Here is a 21,836-nt window from a genome sequence, read left to right on the forward strand (position 1 = left end):
CTCTTCTTTCTCTCAGTGCTGAGTTTTAACAGCACTGATTAATATTTTGTTTTTGAGCTCTATTTAAATGGAATCATGCAGAATGTATCTTTTTGGATGTCTGAGTTCTTTCACTCAACACAGTTTGGGATATGTCATTTGTGTTATTGCATCTAGCTGTAATTAAATCAGTACAGTGTTCCATTATAGAACTTACTATAACTTATTTATTACATGAACTATAATGTCAGTTTTGACTATTCAGAAACTTTGTCCCTTCCTTCCTATTAACTGCATATGTGACCTCTGAGTAACTGAAGTATTACTGTATGAATAAAATAAAATTTATATTAATTTTTTATTTGTAAAGATATAAATTCATTAATTGGTATAATCATACATTTTAAATTAGTAAGATATAAGTATTAGTAAGTTTTAGAATTAAATTATAATTATTACATTATTTTACATATGTAAAATTGATTTGTTACTGCTTTGCTGGAACATTTGCAGTATTCTTGACTGATTAATTGCATTTCAGATTCTGATTATATGCTTTATGTATAGTCTTTTGTGTTATTGGTGGATTGTTATGATTTCTTGTTTTGTTTGTGCAACTTGATTGTCATTTTGTAAAGGTAGTGCATATAACATTTCTTTCTTTTGTCACTTATACCACCAGCTTCTCCTCTTTTTATCTGCCCTCATTAGAGAGGGCTACATAGAGCAGGTTTATGCTTGCAGCTGATTTAATACAGTTGAATGACATAAAATCCTAAAAAGTAGATCAGAAAAAAGCAAAAGCTTAAATATTTATTGAATAGAATGAAGAATTAGGTCAGTTATATGGAAAAGTAAATAGTGAGGATGCTACTTTGCCAAGAACATGAAAGCTAACAAAAACAAAAGCATTTAGGAGTTCTATAAGCAAAGGAGGAAGATCAACAGAATTTATAGACTACCTTAACTCCATTGACACATGAAAGTGCTCAGCTTTCTGTTTTTCTGTAATTTATAATCACTTAATTATAGCAAGTGCCTCTTATAAAGGTGGTAGAAAGCAGAAATAGAATAGGGAAGGAAATGGTTGAGGAGTACTTTAAAAAGTTATTTATATCGGGTGTTTTGGAAACCTGATGACAGACAACCTAGATTATCTAAGAAGTGGCAGATGCTACTACAAAGCCCCAAGCCATTCTTTAACACCTTTGAGGTACTAAAGCCCCTGAAAACCAGAAAGGTAAAATGTAGCACCTACCTCTTGAAAAGGAAAAGGAGGTAATTTAGGTAATCTGAGCATTAGAAAATTATGCAATTTATTATGACCTTTAACAATGCTAGATAATCTAGAAGTTATATTTTAAAATTATTCTAGACTCTGATTCTAGCTCAGAAGGCATATCTTGGAAATATTGAAGGTTTGGTTCCAGACTACTGAAGTAAAGCAAATATCTCAGTAAAAGGAGTCAGATGAATAGTTTGGTTTCCCAGTGTGTATATATATGAGTTATGTTTACACTATACTGCAATATGTTAAGTGTGCAATAGCATTATGTCTAAGAAAGTGTAGACACCATAATTAAAATATATTTTATTGCTAAAAAATGCTAACCATCATCTAAGCTTTTTAGTAAGGTGTGATATTTTGCTGGTAGAGGGTCTTGCCTCAGTGTTCAAGGCTGCTGATAGATCAGGATGGTGGTTGTTGAAGGTTGGGGTGGTTGGGGCAATTTCTTAAAATAAGACAACAATGAAGTTTGCTGCATTGAATGACCTTTCCCTTTGATGAATGATTTCTCTGTAGTATGCAATACTGTTTTAGCAATTCACTCACAGTAGAACTTTTTTTAAAAAACGGAGTAATTTCTCAAACCCTGCCACTGCTTTATCAACTAAGTTTACATAACACTCTAAGTCCTTTGCTGTCATTTCACAGTCTTCCCAGCATTTTCACCAGGAGTAGATTCCATCTCAAAAAAACCATTTTCTTTGCTCATCCATAAGAAGCAACTCATACTCCGTTAAGGTTTCATATGGGGTTGCAGCGTCACATCTTTAGGCTCTACTTTTAATTCTGGTTTTCTTGCTCTTTCCACTGCATCTACAGTTACTTCCTCCACTGAAGTCTTGAACCCCTCAAAGTCATACATTAGGGCTAGAATCAGCTTCTTCCAAACTCCTGTAAATGTTGATTGACCTCTTTCCATGAATCGTGAATATTCTTAATGACATCTAGAATGATGAATCCTTCCCAGAAAGTTTTCAATTGAATTTGCCCAGACCCATCAGAAAAGTTGCTTCATTAGCCCCTAACAAGAGAGTCAGCTTGTCCTCCGAAGCTTTGGAGTCAGGCTTTGACATCACTCCAGCTGTGAAAGTCCTAGATGACACCTTCTTCCAATATAATAAGACTGTTTGTGCTATATGGAAAAATCTGGTGTTTAGTGCAGCCACCTTTGTTATCCTAACTAGATTTTCTGGATAACTTGTAGTTCCTATATCAGCCCTTGCTGCTTCACCTTGCACTTAAAAAAAAAAAAAAAGAAAATTTATTTATTTATTTTACAGAGAGTGAGTAGGGGAAGGGGCAGAGAGAGAGAGAGAGACAGAGAGAGAGAATCCTGAAGCAGACTCTCTGCTGAATGCAGAGACAACGTGAGGTTCAATCCCAGGACACTGAGATCATGATGTGAACTGAAATCAAGAGTCAGCTGCTCAACTGACTGAACCCCCTAAAGGCCCCACCTTGCACTTGTATATGGTGGAGACAGGGTCTTTCCTTAAACCTCATGAGCCAACCTCTGCTAGCTTCCAACTTTTCTTCACCTTTTTTCAGCCTTCACAGAATTGCAAGTTAGGGCCTTGCTCTGGATTGGTTTTGGTTTAAGGGAATGATCTATTCAGACCACTAAAACTTTCCACATCAGCAATAAGGCTGTTGTGCTTTCTTAACCTTTGTGTATGTTTACTGGAATAGCACTTTTAATTTCCTTTAAGAACCTTTCCTTTGCATTTGTAACTTGGCTATTTGGTGCAAGAAGTGTAGCTTTTGGCCTATCTTGGCTTTCAACATACCTTCTTCACTTGGCTTAATCATTTCTAGCTTTTGATGCAAAATAAGAGATGTGTGACTCTTCCTTCCACTTGAACACTTGAGGCCATTACAGGGTTATTAATTGGCCTAATTTCAGTATTTTTGTGTTTCAGGGAATAATGAGACCCGAGAAGAGGGGAGATGTGGAATGGTTGATTGGTAGAGCAGTCAAAACACATATAGCATTTATCCGTTATGATCAGTGACTTATGTGAGCACCATTCTTGGTGCCCCACAGCAATTACAATAGTAACATCAAAAATCACTGACCACAGATCCCCATAACAAATACAGGAATAATGAAAAAGTTTGAAATATTGAGAGAATTATCAAAATGTGACACGTGTGTATAAGACACGTACATATCCTAAAACCAACAACTTCTGTTTTTTAATGATAATAATATAGTATGATGAAAATATCTGGTGAAAAGTAGCTATTTCACTAAATTAATTTGAAGCATAGGCAAACAAATCCTTTTGTTGCTGTTGTTTTTTGATTGATTTTAGTTTCCAAATACGAAGATAAAACAACTTCCCTGATTATCACACTGACATCTAAAATATTTAAATTAAAAAATCATAATCTCTTAAATCAGCTTTTCTTTCTGGCTAATTTTTTACAGTGGTAGCACCATTTTTCTTGCCTCCTCTCCTGGAAAATCTGTAGTTATCTTAGATGTATTTCTTTTTTACAGGCCCAATCACACTCTTTCCCCATAACTAATTTCTAGTGTTCTGTATTTAGTGATGTCTACTTTTTTCCACATGTCTACAGTGGCAGTAGTGAAAGTGGCTAATGATTTAGATGGTGGGTGCTACTGATCATGCATACTAGATCAAGATCATAGATTATTGGAGCATCATTTCTTGAACTAGTGCAGGAAGAAATTAGCTAGGGAGGATAGCTCCTTTGTTTTGACAGTCCCAACTTCATCTCCAGCTTAAGTTTTCAAGGCTCTGAAAAATGTTCCCTTGCTCCAGATAAGTATTATTAAATGTAACCATTTTTTAGAATGTTGAATAAAATATTTTAAATAAGATACTTGTATTAATTAGGACTGTTAACAGAAAATTGGTAAGAACTGACAGAAAAACCCAACTCAAAATGCCCTAAACAATAAAGGGAAATTATTAGCTAACTGTGACTGCAAGTGCAAGATGTGAGATAAGCCCACTGCTCAGCAGATGTCACCAAGGACCCAGTTTCTCTGTCCCTCCTTTAGCTCTACTTTATACGATATTGGCCTCACTGTCGGGCTGGTGCCCCAGCAACTATAGGCTCTCTCTTTCTAGTAATGAAACAGCTGCCTGGTTACAGTTCCAAACGGTATATGCCCTATCATCTAAAGAAAACTGAATGGGTCCCTCTACAAGCTGCTCTGGAACACCCTGTGCGTAAGAGGGTGATAATTGCTAATTGACCTAAATTCATCAGGATTCATCCTTGGAGCTTAGATATAGGTTCAGTCCAATCTAGACCAGTCAGACCTGTGAGGGGGAGCAGAGTGATTTTCCAAAATGTATTTGGGGACTGTTTCAAGAAGGGAGAATGGATGATAGGCATTAAATCACAGATGTTTCCTGAAATATTTATTTTTAAAATTTTTTTTAATAATAAATTTATTTTTTATTGGTGTTCAATTTGCCAACATACAGAATAACACCCAGTGCTCATCCCATCAAGTGCCCCCCTCAGTGCCCGCCACCCAATTACCCACACCCCCCGCCCTCCTCTCCTTCCACCACTCCTAGTTTGTTTCCCAGAGTTAGGAGTCTTCCATGTTCTGTCTCCCTTTCTGATATTTCCTACCCATTTCTTCTCCCTTCCCCTCTATTCCCTTTCAATATTATTTATATTCCCCAAATTGTTTCCTTAAATATTTAGCTATTACTACTTACATTTTATGTAAAACACACATGCTTATGTTTCAGGAGGTCTAGGTTGGAATTTGTTTATGTGTTATATTTTTAAAAATTCCTTAGGTTGCTCTGTTGCATACCTGTGGTTGAGAACCACTGATAGTATGATATCCTTTAATTCTTACAGATTGAAATAGTATAGTTCTCAAATTATGCTAGATTTCTGCCTCCAGAGGGCGCTGTTTCTTTAACAAGAAAAGGAAGAATTAATTCCGTTGTTTATAGGCTAAATCTTTAAAAATTTTAATTTAGGAGTTAGCTGATAATGTTCCTGACTTTCTGGTGAGATTGTAAGGATTGAGAGTATTTTGGTTTCATTTTTAGTAGAATTTACTAGGAAGTCCAAATTAATACTCTTAACAGTCTCTAAATTACAACTAGAAATATTTAGAAATGTCTTATCAGGGGCAGCCCCGGTGGCTCAGCTGCTTAGCGCCACCTTCAGCCCAGGACCTGATCCTGGAGACCCAGGATCGAGTCCGATGGCAGGCTCCCTGCATGGAGCCTGCTTTTCCCTCTCCCTGTGTCTCTGCTCCACCCACCCACCCCCCATTCTCATGAATAAAAAAATTTTTTAAAGTCTTATCAAATAATTTAGTGTATTTTTGTGTATACATACAGGAAAAGTTACAATGAAAACTTTTTGTTTCTTTCCATGTTTTTTGAAAATCAAGTATAGTGAGTCAGTTCATGCAGTTCATGTACATATGTTTTCTAATGATTATATTTGCCTCGATTATAAAACAAACAGATCCTTAACCCTTAGCAAGATGCTTGTGTTGAATTTAAAAATGTTCCTGCTTAGGACTACTGTCTGAAATTTTTCTTTCACACAGCACAGCCACCTACTGCCTTAGATTTCTTTATTTGATATTATACCCTGTGAAAGTACTAATAAACTTTTAAAAATACAAATACCCCCTACCCCAAATTACATTTATCATGTTGAGAAAAGTTGTCTTAACTTGGATAGTTTATGGGAAAAGCAAAACCTGCTCTTGGTATAATCTCAGAAAAATAGTTTACAGCTAAGCCTTCAACAATGTAGGGGTTAGAGATGCTGATCCTCTCCCCTCCCCCCCTGCCTTCCCCGCAGTTAAAAATTCATGTATAACTTTTAAAAAAATAAGCTGGAATACATGTGGGGCTTGAATTCATGACCCCAAGATCAAGAGTCAAATCTTCTACTGACTGAGCCTGACAGGCACCCCCAAAACCCATGTAACTTTTGATTCTCCCCAAACTTAACTTTGCCTTATGATAGAAAGGAAAATGTGCTAAGTATTATAGGATAACTGTACGGTTCTGAGTTTTAGGCTTCCCTTATCTGGCTACCTTCTGGATAGCAATCTAGCTTCAACTCTATAGTGATCTATATTTATCTGGTTAGATTCAGTAATGGTAGTGAGACATGAAATAGAACTGATTGTGAACACCAGAGCAAAATGCAAAGTGGTAAAGAAATTGGCTTTTAAGTGGTATCAATAAAAGTGTGTTGTGGCACAGTTCTGTGGGCTATAAGCATTTGCCATCTTAGATATCTGCTCCTAATGCTAGTAGGTTAAAGAGAGATTATGTATTACTGCCATGGCTAATGCACAGTAAATATGACTCCCTTTTCCATTTTGCTCCTGTTTCATGTTTAAAAAAAATCATCCTGTGAATGTTTAATGCCCAACGTTTTTTTCTCCCTTACATGTAGATAACCATAGTAAGTTAAGCTAACTTGGGCAATTTGGATAGTTTGGGGTTTCAATTTGCTGGTTGTTTCCATGCAATTCACTCAGTCAGCATTTATTGAGCATTACTAGGTACCCAACACTAATGAGTGTAGGAAAACAAGCATTTTTTTTTTTTAACATCTGGCTGCCAAGTTCTATTAGGTACATTAATTATAGAAGTTTGCTCAAAACAGCACTCTTAGGTTATGATGCTGATTCTCTTTTCATAGATGAGAAAAATAGGATTTACAAAAGTAATTTGCTCAAGATGTAAAGGTAAGTGAAACAGTGGGAACTAAAATCCCTCCCCTTTTCTCACATCCATGGCCCGTATTTTTTATGGGTCATTTCTCCATTATTCGTATCAGTGGGATGGTGATTTTTTTTTTTAAGATTTTGTTTATCTGTTCATGAGAGGCAGAGACACAGGCAGAGAGAGAAGCAGGCTCCCCACAAGGAGCCTGATGTGGGACTCAATCCCAGGACCCCGGGACCACGCCCTGAGCCGAACGCAGATGCTCCAACCGCTGAGCCACCAAGGCGTCCCTGGGATGGTGATTTTTAAAATGGCCTCAGATTCTTTGATACTTCTCTTATGAAGAGTAGTGATTTATGTTCCCTCCCCTTGAATCTGGGCCAGCTAGTGACTGCTTTAACCATTGGGTACAGTGGAAATAATGTTGTGTGAGACTCTGAGGCTAGGACATAAATGGCAATGGCACTTCCACCTTATTCCAGTTATTCCAAGCATGGAAAACACATGCTTAGAGGCCTGAACTGCTATGCAAAAAGGCCATGCACCTTGCAGCCACTGTGAGGAAGCCAGGCCATGCAACTGGGAGAGGCAGCCCGTCACAGGTGCCAGACATGCAGTGAGGAAACCTCAGGATGATTCCATCCCTCAGCTTTTAGGTCTTGCTCCCAGCCTTCAAGTTGTCTCAGCTGAGGTCTTAGATAGAGTGGAGCAAAGTCATCCCCACTGTTCCCTGTCTGCATTTCTAGCCACTAGAACCTTTACGCATAATAAAATGCTTGTTATTTTAGGCCACTAAGATTTGAAGGTAGCTTGTCACTCAGTAGCTGGATCAACCGGTGACAGAAAGCTCCTTTCTAGCCCACATGGTCTCTTCTTTTTTGCTATCTTTCACTAGACATATACTCCACGCTAATTTGTTAATATTTACTTATTCTGTGATTGTTTTATTTTCCAACTAGGTTATATATAAACTTCAAGACAGGAAATTAAAAACAATTTCTTTAGCAAGGACTCTTCTATTGACTACTCTCTTGCAAGCAGTATTCTAGGTGAACAAAAACAGACGCAAACTTCCTGCTTTAGTGGAGCATACATTTCAGTGGATGTTTCGTACCTACCTTACCTAGGGTACCAAATTTATAGTGTCCAATAATGTGTTCTTGATAAACACTAATGTTAAGCTTCTCAATCTTCAGGTTTTTCTGAGTAAACTTGCATTGCATTAAAAATTTTAAAAGACACTACTGGCTTAAGTTGCCAGAAGTAACTGTTTGAGTCAGTACTAATTTGCTACTCCCATATTTAGTAGTGCTTCAGTAAAATTTTAGTCAATGACATTAATACTAGCTTATCTTAAATTCCTGTTTTATTTAAAGTACTGATTATTTTACTTTATTCTTTTTTAAAAAATATTTTATTTATTTATTCATGAGAGACACAAAGAGAGACAGAGAGGCAGAGACACTGGCAGAGGGAGAAGCAGGCTCCAGGCAGGGAGCCTGACGTAGGACTCAATCCTGGGTCTCCAGGATCAGGTCCTGGGCTGAAGGCGGCGCTAAACCGCTGAGCCACCTGGGCTGCCCTATTTTACTTTATTCTTTTGTTAAGGAGAGACGTTGTAGAAAGTTTGTATTGTATATGTCAAATTTGTGTTAGATCTCTGAGAGTTGAGAGAAGAAAAATCTTTCTTGGAAACTCCTGTTCCAGTCCTGCTCTAAAAACAGGCATGCAAATGGAATGATGACTACCAGTAGTTGATTTCCTTTCAGTCCAATATGGCAGTGAGTAGTGAGTGGTTAGAGATTGTGAAAATTGGGCAGGGAGGCAAAAACGCATTAAACTGTGAAATTGGCACATTTTGTTTGTTCTTTTTTTACCGTCTCTTACACTGTTCTGAAAATTTTTAAGGCACACAAACCAAAATACCTAGAAAGGGTTCCTGATTATATTTTTAAAGTTACAACTCAAATGACATCCTCTCCATCAAGCTTTTTATCAAATAAGTAGTAATTATTTCCTCCTTTGTTTACTCAGGATACTTTGTTAAACCTCTGCTATAGCACTAGTCATATTTTGTTACACAGGTCCCCCTTTATATTCTTATGTATATTAGTATATATAAGGATATGTCCAATCCATCCCCAGTGGATGCTTGAAACCTTGGATAGTACCAAACCCTATATATATATTGTTTCCTTCAATATACACATGGCTGTGATAAAGTTTCAAAGTTAGACACAGTAAAAGATTAACAATACCTAATAATAGAACAATTATAACAGTGTACTACAATAAAAGTTAGGTGAATGTGGTCTTTCTCAAAATAACTTATTGTGCTGTACTCCCCCTTCTTTTCGTGATGATGTGAGATGATAAAATGCTGATGTGATGAGAGGGAGTAAGGTAAATGATGTTGGCATTGTGGTGTAGCATTAGGCTGCTGTTGACCATTTCGTGATATGTCAGGAGGATCTTCTGCTTCTGGACCCTGGTTGACTGCAGTTAACTGAAACTGCAGAAAGTGAAACTATGGATAAGGCTGTGGGGTGGGGTGGCAACAATATTGTATCTTTCCCTGGATTGTGAGATCCTTGAGAGTGGGAACTTACTCATCTCAGTGTCTTTATAGTGATCTTATTCATAGACATGATATAAATTGTATATTGTATTAAACTGTATCTAAATAGAATATGTGACTACTAATGGTTAGTGATACTGAAGTCTCTTCTTAGTCAAAAATCTACACGGCTATTAGTTTTGTCAGAAATATTACATTGCCATCCCCAGCCTATCCCCAAATCAAATTAAATTTAGTTCTCATGTTTTACTGTTCAGGGTGAGAGTTGTTCATCTTCCCTAAGGTGTTTGTACAGAGTATTCTGGGGGCTTGTGTAGCCCCTCCCTCTGAAACAAAACAAAACAAAACCCGAGAGGAAGGCAGAGATCATTCCAGTTTTAACTTTTAAGATGCTCCATAAGTTTATGTGAGCCTTTAAAAGAAAACCTGGTCACGGGGATCTTTTGTCTTGGTTGCAAAGGCACAGTGCCTAGTTTGCAGTTCCCCTGATGCCATTCTATCAGAGTACTGTTGTTTGAGTGAGAACTCACAACTACCATTTCTTCTTTTTCTAGTTTCTTAAGGTGAAAGTTTAGGTTATTGATTTGAGATCTTTTTTCTTTTATAATATAGGCATGCATACTGTAGCATTTTCTCTAAGTATGGCTTTCATTGCATCCATAAATTTTGGTATTTTTTAATTTATTTGTTATGTTTTGTTTTTCTTTTTCTTATTTCTCAAAATATTTTCTGATTTGGATCATGATTAATTCTTTGACCCATTGATTATTTAATGGAGTCTATTGTTTAATTTCTACTATTTGTTAATTTCCCAAATGTGCTACTGTTACTAATTTCTAATTTCATTCTGTTGTACTTGGGAGTACATACTTTGAATGATTTCAGTCCTTTTAAGGCTTGTTTTATGGCCATACATTTGCCCTCTTCTGGATGGCATCCCATGTTCACTTGGAAAATAATGCATGCACTGCTGTTTTTGAGTGGGATATGCTATAGATGTCTGTTAGGTCTAGTTTTTTTATATTGTTGATCAAAAATTTTTCTTCTGTGTGTTCAAATCCATTGAACCCTTGTAATAATTTTTTCATTTCATTTATATTGTACTTTTCAACTGTAGAATTTTTTTTTTAAGATTTTATTTATGTGAGAGAGAGAGAAAGCAAGAGAGAGAGAATGAGCAGGGGGAGGGGCAGAATGAGAAGCAGACTCCCTGCTGAAAGGGGAGCCTGATGTAGGGCTCAATCCCAGGACTCTGGGATCATGACCTTAGCCCAAGCAGACACTTAACTGACTGAGCTACCCAGGCTTCCCTCAACTGTAGCATTTCTACTAAAAAAAAAAAAAAAAGTCTTTTTATTTATATTCTCTTTTTGAGGCCTTGCTGTATTTTCCTTTAGTTCCTGAGACATGGTTTCCTGTAGTTCTTTGGACATATTTTAAATAGCTGATTTAAAGTCTTTGTCTTGGGGCACCTGGGTGGCATAGTTGGTTAAATGTCTGACTCTTGGTTTCAGCTCAAGTCAAGATCTCAGGATTGTGAGTTGAGCCCTGTGTTAGGCTCCCCGCTCAGCAGGGAGTCTGCTTCCCCTCTCACTCTGCCCCTTCCCTGGTTTATGTACATTCTCTCTTTCTCTTAAAAAAAAAAAAAAGGAAAGAAAAAAATGAATAAATAAAACTTAAAAAAAATAAAGTCTTTGTCTTATAAGTCCAGTGACTGAGCCTCCTTAGTAAGAGTTTCTGTTGATTGCTTTTTTCCTGTGTATGAGTCATACTTTCTTATTACTTTGTATGACTTATAAATTTTGTTGAAAATAGTACATTTAGATAATATATTGTGGTAATTCTGGAAATCAGATTCTCCTCTCTTCCCAAGGTTTATTGTTTTTTCCTGGTGGTTGGTTGGTTGATTGGTTGTGACTTTTCTGAATTAATTCTATAAAGTCTGTATACTTTTTCCTCTATGACCACTAAAGTCCCTGCTTGGTTAGCTTAGTGGCCAGCTAATGATTGGATGCAGATTTCCTTAAAAACCTGGAACTGATAAGTTCCCAGTCTTTGCTGAAGAACTATATGTGTGTATTGGCATATACCTTAAACACTCAGGCATTTGACAACTCTGCTTTAGCCTTCACTTCCTGCTTGTACAGAGCTTCAAGGTCAGTCATAGGTGAGAGCTTAGAACCTTCTCAGGTCTTTTCTGAGGTTATGCACAGCCCTATGCATGTATGTAGCCTTATAGAATCCCAGGAATATGTCAGAGCCTTTAAAGTCATCCATGGATATCTCATAGCCCAGTTTTTCCTTTCAAGCTTTTTAGTCAGTCAGTTGTGTGCCCTGTTATATACTGCCTCAGGCATATGTAATGTTAAACATTTGCCTTTAATTATTTTCAACAAATGTCTCCCGAGAAGACTTTTTGCACTAGACAAACCCCAATTTAAATCAAATAAAGACATCTCTATATGTGAGGCCTTCAGGGAACCATCAGATAGTTGAAATAATGATAATTATCTGGATATGTGGTTTTGAAGGAGCTCCAACCCCATTCTGTCCCCTTTGATGACTGTCAGGCTACTAGTTTTTACCACAGTTGTGGGATGTTGATTTTCAAGGATACTACAGAGCTGGATCAGGGGAAGAAGAATGGAAATAAGGGTGCACTGAAACTGCAAAGCTCATTTTCTTACCAAGATATAGCTGTTTTTCTTGAAAGAACACTGTTTAGAATATTGCAAGTTTTGAATTAATTTCCAGAGTTCTGGAAAAGTTGATTTTGACAGTTTTTGCTAGTTTTATTGTTGGTTTTATGGAGGAGAGAATGTTTGGAGATCTTTGCTCTGCTGTTTTTGCATCACTCCCATCCTTTCCTGTTTCCTCCCCTGAGAAGTTAACTATCTCTTTCTTTTTTTTTTTCTTTTCTTCTTTTACTCTTCAGCTTAAAACACCAGCAACTATTCCATTTCTTTTGTGACAGTCCAACTTTATTTTTCTCAGTCAGTGGATGGGGTGGTCTTCTGTGTTCTTGACAACTTGTTTTTTCACTTCTGTTTCTTCTCAGGGTCTTCTGAAAGCTGTGAGAACAATTCAGAATTAATAACTCATAAATTATCCTACCAGACAAAAATGGAAAGGTGATAATGAGGTTGGGGGAAAAAGTGATGTCAGTCAAATAGACTACTATCAGCCAAAAACCCAACATTTTTCATGGACTTCAAATAAATGACTAAAATAATAGACCAAGGAAAAATATAAAATTAATTTTAGTATTTTGAGAAAGCTTTTTAAAATTATTTTCTTCTATAATTGTTTCTAATTTGTATTATTTTGTTCTTTATCAGGATGCCCGACATGCAGCAGAAGGAGAAATATATACCAAACTTAATCAAAAAATTGACGAATTTGTTCAGCTTGCTGATTATGACTGGACAATGTCTGAACCAGATGGAAGAGCTAGTGGTTATTTAATGGATCTTATTAATTTTTTAAGAAGCATCTTTCAAGTGTTTACTCATTTGCCTGTAAGTATACAAATTTTTAAAAATTGTATTGTAATTTTTCTTACTAAAGTATATTTTAGAATTTAATCTTACTTTGAGGTTTACTTGTTCAAACCAACTTCCTAGCTTGAATATTTTCTTTCCATTATTATAGATCCATTTGTGAGGACTTCTAACTTGCCAGTTGTTTCAAGTTTTAATTTATTTTAATTTTATTTTTTTATTATTTATTTATTTATTTATTTATTCATGAGAGACACAGAGAGAGAGTGAGTGAGTGAGAGGCAGAGACACAGGCAGAGGGAGAAGCAGGCTCCATGCAGGAGCCTGACGTGGGACTCGATCTGGGGTCTCCAGGATCACACCCTGTACTGTAGGCGGCGCTAAACCACTGCACCACTGGGGCTGCCCAATTTATTTTAATTTTAATTGGAATAACTAGAACTCTTTTTCTACCAAAACCAAAGCAAAACCCTGAAATTCAGTGTAGACTTAAATTGAAACAGGTGCAATTCTCATAAAAGTCCATATAATCAATGGCTTTTCCAGTAGAAAGGCAAAGAAATTATTCAATATTTTTAGGCCAGAGATTAAAAGAAAAACTGGAACATTGTTTTATCCTGATATATAGTCATATGTGCATCTATATTTTAAATAATCTATTGATGAAACGTTTATAAATAGCAGGGGCATTTGGGCATGAATAGGCTAGAACAACAGTGGATTCTTCAGAGGAGGAATGCAAAGGCCAAAGAGATTATGTTGGGATGAACATACTTTCATTAGGTATATTCAGAAATAATAAAACTACTATTAAAACATGAGTGGTGCAGTTTTGTACAAATAAAATAGGAAAAACATTTGTTGACCTTTTTATCTCATAATATGATTAGCTGAACATAAGGGAAAAAAAAACAAACCTAGTTTGAAATAATAAAATATAGAAAGAAAAGAAAAAAAGATGTAGCTGAACACAAAAATATTTAATCTCAAGCCTACCCGACTACCTCCAACCATCTCTCTTGTTTAAAATGGAAAAAAAAAGTTATTCTCCTCATTTTTTGACTGTCTCCGTCATGAGTTGCTCCAAAGGGCAATTGAGAATAGTTGAAGGCAGGTGTTGCTAAAAAACAAATAGAAGAATTTCCTAAAGAGATTTTAATAGTGTATGTGTGCCAAAGAACTTTTAGAAGCTTTTCCAGGGATTATATTATATTCCTAACTGCTGTCCTTCTGTTGAAAAGGGAACCTGTATATATGTTTAATTCTTGTTTCAACTAATTTCTAAAGAAAATGTTCCTTAGGCACCTGAGTAGCTCAGCAGTTGAGCGTCTGCCTTCACCTCAGGTCATGATCCCAGGGTCCCCGGGTCCTGGGATTGGGTCCTGCATATGGCTCCCTGTGGGGAGCCTTCTTCTGCCTCTGCCTCTCTCTGTGTGTCTCTCATGAATAAATAAATCTTTAAAAATAAATAAGTGTTCCTCATATAGTATGGATTAAATAATTGTTGAATTAATTTGAATTCATTTTGTCAGTATACATCCCCAGCCAAAAGCAAACTACAAGAATACACGTGTGTGCACACATATATACACACATCCTATTTTTATGTTGCAATATCTGTTTCACAGCTTGACACAATGTGAAAGGTAGGAATTTTGTGCATAAGTTAGGTAGAATTAAGAGAGTTTATATGTTAGAAATGGTTGGGGCAAATACCTTACTTCAGGAAGCTAACATCTGGAGAGAAATCCTGCTTTCTCTTAAGGTGTAATGTAGTAACACTGAGGGAAACAGACTCCTGGCCTAACTAGATCATTCATGTAATCTATTATGGTATTTTGTATAGTTTTACGTGATTCTTTATATGCCATTTTGGATTTTAATGTCATCTAAGAAAACTTTTTCCGTAAGGGAAATAAGCTTTTATACAATGCAGAGCAACAAATGCAATAATAAAATATAGGGCATGATTAAATAAATAGAAAATTATAGTTCACAGCTAAGAAAAGAGAAATGGACTTAACAACAGTATATTCTTATTCAAGAAATAAACTAGAAACATAATTCCCAAGCAAAAATATTAAATTATTGACTGTAGTAAGTTTTAACTAGTGTTGATAATTATATTATGGCTTAGTATATTAATTTTCTGAAACACTAAAATTATATGTTCAAATATATTGTTTTCTTTTGAGTAAAGAACAGAGGCAGTATTATTAAACAAATTATTTTTCTAAGCAGTATATGTTATATAAGCTACCATTTTTATTTTAATTTTTTTTTGCTATTGTTGTCTTTTGGTGGTTGAGGGGGCAAGAGGGAAAGGGGGAGGGAGAATCCCAACTTGGGGGTTCTCGATCTCATGACCCTGAGGTCCTGACCTGAGCCAAAATCAAGAGTTGATTACTTAACTGACAAAGTCACCCAGTTGCCCCTATTTGAATGCTTTAAATAAAATAAAAATAATTCCTTAGTTACAGGTTACCCTGGGACCCAGATGGAGGAAGGGGCTTCTAGACTCCTTTAATTCTCAAAGAAGCTTCAGAAGATTATTTATCACATTTAGTTTCAAGTCAGCTTAAGCAAAAATAGCTATCCCACTTACAGACACGAAGAGTTAAGTAGTGGCCATGTTCCCTGTCTCTCCTAGTTTTGACATTGTTCAAGGTCAGTGCAGTGAGTTAGAGTCAGTGGGATCTCTGAGACCAAGGACTACTCTTTTGAATAGTGCAAGTATTGGCCATTAGTGTAAATAATTGGGCACAGAAGTTGAGTCTGTGGGATAAAACTTTGATACCCCCAACCCTAGAAAGTAACTAAAACAGAACACTTAGTTTAAAAGCTCCATTCTTAGCTTCATTGCATATTTAGTTTTTGTCACTCCCTGCCACTGTTCCAGAAGAGTATTTTCTCAATCACAGGTAATTTGCTGACCACATTGCCTGGTACAGGTTGCATTGGTTCCCAAAAAGTCATAATCCAACCAATAGAATTTTGTTGTCTGCTCACAAGGTATGAGAACAATAGAAGTTAATGGATAATAACGATTTTGATGGGAGACCAGGAAAAGAACTTTGTTATTTTCACTTTGTAACTACATTGTGGTAGCAATAGGAAGCTGTAGAATTTGGAAGACCAGCAATAATATTCACTGTAGGTACTTCTTATTTGTAGCGTGGGATGAGTGAGAGAGTTGGTATATTACTTCCCTCACCTGTTTCTCTTTACTTGCTCTGTTTTAGTCAGTGCAAGTTTATGTAGCAGATGAAAAAGTAATTTAATATGCTTCTATATTAAAATATTTATTCATCTGCATTTCCCCTTGCTCTAGCATAGAGGCGAGGCTCTCCACTGACCATAGAAAGCAACAGCAAGCTAAATAGGCAGTATTTGCAGTAATGACTGGTATTACTCCATTACCCAAAATGTTAAGCTGCCCTGTTAAATATATTATCTGCCTCAAGGGAACTTGCCTTTTTCTGACTCAGTTAAAGCAAACCCATTTATCTTTTATTGTTCTTGTGGACCAGGTTGCTGAAGTGAGGAGAGCATAGGATGGGATCTAGAATTAGAACAACTTATGCTTGAATTTTAGATTTGTGATTTACTAACCATGGGATCCTGGCAAGTTGTTTAACCTCTGAACCTTTTACCTTTTGCAAAATAGGCATAATCCATTTTCCTATAAGACTATTATAGGATGAATTGAAATAGTGTCTAAAGATATTGCTTGTCAGGGTGCTTGGCATAAAGTAAGTATTAATAATAGATGTTAATTTTGTATTTTCTTCTCCTTTCTTCCCTCTGTTACTGTTTTAAGGTCTTTTGTAGTATTAGTTTCATTTTTAATATGCTTTACTTTTTTTTCTTGTATATATGCCTACATTTTAGCTTGATACTATTTAGCTCTGAGCTCTATACTTTTACATTATGTAGCCATTAAAACCTTTAATTGTGAAAGATATTCACTTTAGAAAGCATATTTATGTGAATACTTATAACTTGAATATACTGCTTATAATAGCTAACAGATACCAGTGAAGTCTGTTTAGTATATGAAGTAAATATTATTTCATCCCTAAATTAATATTCGTGGAATCAGCAGTTTTTACTATTTCATATGTATAAGTAGCCCTTCTTGTTTCTAGTATTCTTTTTCCTGACAATAGAAAATACAGCTAAGTATAGAAGAAATAAAAATTACCTATTAACTTGTCAAAGGATAACCACTGTTAACATTTTGACATGTATTTTCTTTCATATTGGCAAGTCATTTCCTTTTACACAATTATGAGACTTAATTTAAGTCTAATTTATAAGTAAGTTTCATTTTTTTAAAAATAAGATTTTGTATTAGCTAGAAAATTTTAAATGAAAGGAATTTTAAAAGGTATTAAATATTCATTCACCACTTGTACGTATGTAAATAGAAAAAGTTGTTGAGCAGCTTAAACATACCTAGTTATTTTTCATGACGACTGCTAAGTGGAACTCTAACTCTGTGAATGTACTGCTTAAAGACTCAGCATTGGGGCAGCCCTGGTGGCCCAGCAGTTTAGCGCCAACTTCATCCCAGGGTGTGATCCTGGAGACCCCGGATCGGGTCCCATGTCAGGCTCCCTGCATGGAGCCTGCTTCTCCCTCTGCCTGTGTCTCTGCCTCTCTCTCTCTCTGTGTCTGTCATGAATAAATAAATAAAATCTTAAAAAAAAAAAAAGACTCAGCATTGGTCTGCTCCTAGAAAGAACAATGAACATTTCCTTTCTTCATAAATGCTAATAGTCATGTGTTTGTTTCAATAAAGATATTTTGTTGATTTATAACCACTAAAGGATATGTATAAATGGTAATAATGACTCTTTGATTTCTTCATATGTGATTGGCAAAGGGGACCCAATTTACCCAAATTCTATACTAACAAATGGTTATTTTTTACAGAAGTCAATAGAGGATATGCATTCATGATTCAGTTGCACATATTTCTTCCTTTCTCAGAACTCTATTTTATCTTTAGCCATAATGTAATTTTCTTTGCTTATATTTGCTATTACGCTTGAGTTGTTAAATAAACTAATCTTGTTTCTGTTTGAACTGTAAGCATCAACTTTTCTTCTAAGAAAGATAACATTTTCCTTTGCTTTCAAATATGCTTACCTTTTGGTTTTCTGCATTAATAGAAATCTTGTGATGAATAGTAAAAAATTAGACATGACTTTAAAGAATAATGAATGTATCTTTGGTATCTTTATTATGAATAGATGCCTGGAAAGCTGTTTATTAAAAGAATATCTATTGGGGTGCCGGCGCTTGGGTGGTTCAGTCAGTTAAGCAACTGACTTTGGCTCAGGTCATGATCTCGGGGACATAGGATTGGATCAAGCCCTGTGTTGGGCTCCCTGCTCAGTGGGGAGTCTGCTTCTCCCCCCTTCCTCTCTTAAATAAATAAAATCTTTTTTAAAAAAATCAAAGACTATCTATTAATAGAATCATTTCTCCCATATCTTTTTCCCTAAGATTAGAGATGCCTTACTACTGAGAGAATTGGCTTTAAAATAGTGATGGGAGGGACACCTGGGTGGCTCAGTGGTTCAGTGCCTGCCTTTGGCCCAGGGCGTGATCCTGGAGTCCTGGGATCAAGTCCCACATCCGGGCTCCCTGCATGGAGCCTGCTTCTCTCTCTGCCTGTGTCTCTGCCTCTGTGTGTGTGTGTGTGTATCTCTCATGAATAAATAAAATCTTTTTTAAAAAAGTAGTGGTGGGAATTATTATGGGAGCCTGTTCTGTACATTTCTTCCCAACTGTGCATTCAGTGACATTCACATTAGTAGCCATAGGTAGGAGTAGATATAGACTGAGGAGATCAGCAAATCTTACAAATGAAGGCTTTTTTCCCCAGAGAATTGTTAAGCATCTACTAGCATAGCATTAAATACAGTGTATATTTTAAAACCACATTGCCAAAGAAAAATGGTTTACTTCTGATTAACAAGAAATAAATCAGAGTATGTGTTCAATAATAAAATTATAGTAGGAACTACTTTGAAGACAGGGAAGTTATCTGATCTTTAAATTCTGTATCTACTTCCCCATCTAGTTCCCTTTTAAGGTTTTTTTCTTGTTTGGGTGTTTACTTTTTTTTTTATTTTTATTTTTTTTATTTATTTATGATAGTCACAGAGAGAGAGAGGGAGAGAGGCAGAGAGACATAGGCAGAGGGAGAAGCAGGCTCCATGCACCGGGAGCCCGACGTGGGATTCAATCCTGGGTCTCCAGGATCACGCCCTGGGCCAAAGGCAGGTGCTAAACCGCTGCGCCACCCAGGGATCCCTGGGTGTTTACTTTGAAGGATTTTTCCCTGGGCTTAATTTTTTGCTTTCAGCCATAAGTGTTTTGTTGATGGCCTAATTTAGTATCCTTTGTAAATTCTTTATGCTTTTGTATCTGGTGACACTAACTTCTTAATTTGCATTTTTTATTTCCAAATATAATTTTGAAACATATTATGCTTGAAGTGAGAAACAAATATACGCAATAATAAATGAAGATAATTTGGTCAGGAACAGATACAATGTAACTTTAAAAGTCATTCTCTCCTTGGGGCACCTGGCTGGCTCAGTGTGTAGAGCATATGAGTCTTGATCTTGAGGTCTTAGGTTCAAGTCCCACATGGGTGTAGAACTCACTTAAAAATATATATATATTCTCTTCTTAAAAATTTTTTTCTGAAGATGCAGCACTGTATTGAAAATTTTAAGACTGGGGTCTGGGCCAGATTCTTCTAATTAGTGCTGTGAAAATAGATAAATCGTTTAACCTCTGGGTCAATTTATTAATATCTGTATCGTTTCATAGAGCCTAAAATAAAGGATGTTTTTATTTTTATTCCAGTTAATACATCTACATAGAAATAAGTCAAATAGTCCAGAATAGTTTGGGATGGAAAGTAGCTCCTTCCTCACTCTTTCCTCATACCCAGTCCCACTTTCCCAGACTGCCATTTTTTACTGTATGTTTTTATTTCTTCTGGTGGTTATCTTAAAAGATACAGACTATCTAGTGATTCTCTGCTATGAAAGATAGGCATGCCTAAGTATTTATACTCCTACTTTCTTGTTCCTTCTACTTTAGTCCGTGTCTTAATTCTATGTGAGACAAAGATATGAGCTTCCCAACCCTTTGCTTTATTAGTTCTTCATCTACTATCTTTTGATAACTACAGAAGCCTTTGTCTCTAATCTTAATTGTACCAGTTGCTGTCTGGAATTGCTGGAATTGGTGTGTAGCTATTAACCTGGTGTTTTCTTTCTCTGCTCTTTGGGTAGGGAACTGTGTCCTGGATTCTGCATGTTTTTATTTCTTCACTGATTGGTTTTACTAAACTGCCTTATAACTTCCTCCTATTTAAATCCTTGCATATTGCAGTGTCTTCTGTCCTCATGCTTGGTAGTTTAGCTGGTTATATAATTCTAGTTTGACTAGCTTTTTCCCTGATATTTTTCATGGCATTTCTCCATTGTCTGTTGGCATTCAGGTTTTAGGATCTGTTTTTTCTATATAATTCTAGTTTGACTAGCTTTTTCCCTGATATTTTTCATGGCATTTCTCCATTGTCTTTTGGCATTCAGGTTTTAGGATCTGTTTTTTCATTCTTAATATTCTGAAATGTCATGGGGATGTGTGGAAATGTGGGCTTTTATTTTAGTCACTTATCTCTTTACTTAGCAGCCCTCCTACAAAAACTGTGTTTCCTTTTTCAGTGTAGGAAGATTGTAATCTATTATTTTTTAGATAAATTTGTTCCCTCCAATTCTTATCTTCTCTTTTCTGGACTCATTTAGTTAGATGTTTGGTTTCCCAGATTGATTCTTTTTATCTTTTATCTTTTTTGTTCTGTGTTTTAGGAGACTTTCCCAATTTTATTTTTCAATGCTTCTATAAAATATTTTGTTAATTTAAATTTTTTAAGGAACCACTTCTGTTTTTAAGTGTTCCTTTGTCACAAAGTACTGTTCTTTAAAAAAATGAATATATTATCTTTCAAATCTTCATGAGTATTAGAGGATTTTGTGGGGTGTTTTTGATGGGTATTTTCAGTTTCTTAAATTATCTGTATTACCCTTGAATAGATTTTTTTGTTCTTTATTTTGGTTATTCTCTTTTAATAAAGAAGGCACAGAGAGCTGATATGAGTTTACTTTGCTACTGTGTACATACCCTTTTCTTGGTCAACTGACCTACTCAATTCCCCTGAGTAGGAATTGGCTGGGAATTTTTTAAAGATTAAGGATCATTTTGCCTAGGATTCTTTACCTTGGAGTGAGCAGGTATGGAGCTAACCATGAGATTGTGGCCTCATCTCTTCAGGGCCAACTTCATGTATGTGGGACCTATGCAGTTGCAGGGGATCTAGAGTTTAGAAGGCTCCTGCATGTGATTTGGTGCTCAACTGTTGTTTTCTTGCAATTCTTAATAATTTTTCAACAAAGGGCCCCACATTTACCTTTTGTACTGAGCTTCATAAATTATGTAGCCTTCTCTGCCTCTCTTTCCATTATTATCACTCCATGCCAGAATGAGCAGAGCCCTTTTTCCCCTCTCTTCCTCATCCCTTCCACCTATCGCCAGAAGCCTCAGCTCTCCTCTAAATGTTCTTTCATTATGTAAATTGCCTCTGCTCTGTAGGTAAGGGATCATTGGCATAGTTCGAGAAATCATTAATTACCTTCCTTATTTTTCCATCTCATTTCTCATTTCTGTCCTCTCTCACACATCTCATCTCTGGACCT

The 21,836-nt window shown here is 36.1% G+C and overlaps 1 protein-coding gene across 4 annotated transcripts in view; it reads left to right on the forward strand.

Annotated features, from left to right (window-relative positions):
* EXOC6 (exocyst complex component 6) overlaps positions 1-21,836 on the forward strand; it is a 205,465-nt gene that overhangs the window by 114,643 nt on the left and 68,986 nt on the right. For all 4 annotated transcript variants that reach the window (XM_055334426.1, XM_055334428.1, XM_055334429.1 and 1 more), the window contains exon 18: positions 12,889-13,068. In XM_055334426.1, coding sequence (XP_055190401.1) covers positions 12,889-13,068 — 180 coding nt within the window. The remainder of the gene's footprint in view (positions 1-12,888; positions 13,069-21,836) is intronic.

Source organism: Nyctereutes procyonoides, unplaced genomic scaffold (genome assembly GCF_905146905.1).
Source record: "Nyctereutes procyonoides isolate TBG_1078 unplaced genomic scaffold, NYPRO_anot_genome, whole genome shotgun sequence".
NCBI lineage: Eukaryota > Metazoa > Chordata > Mammalia > Carnivora > Canidae > Nyctereutes > Nyctereutes procyonoides.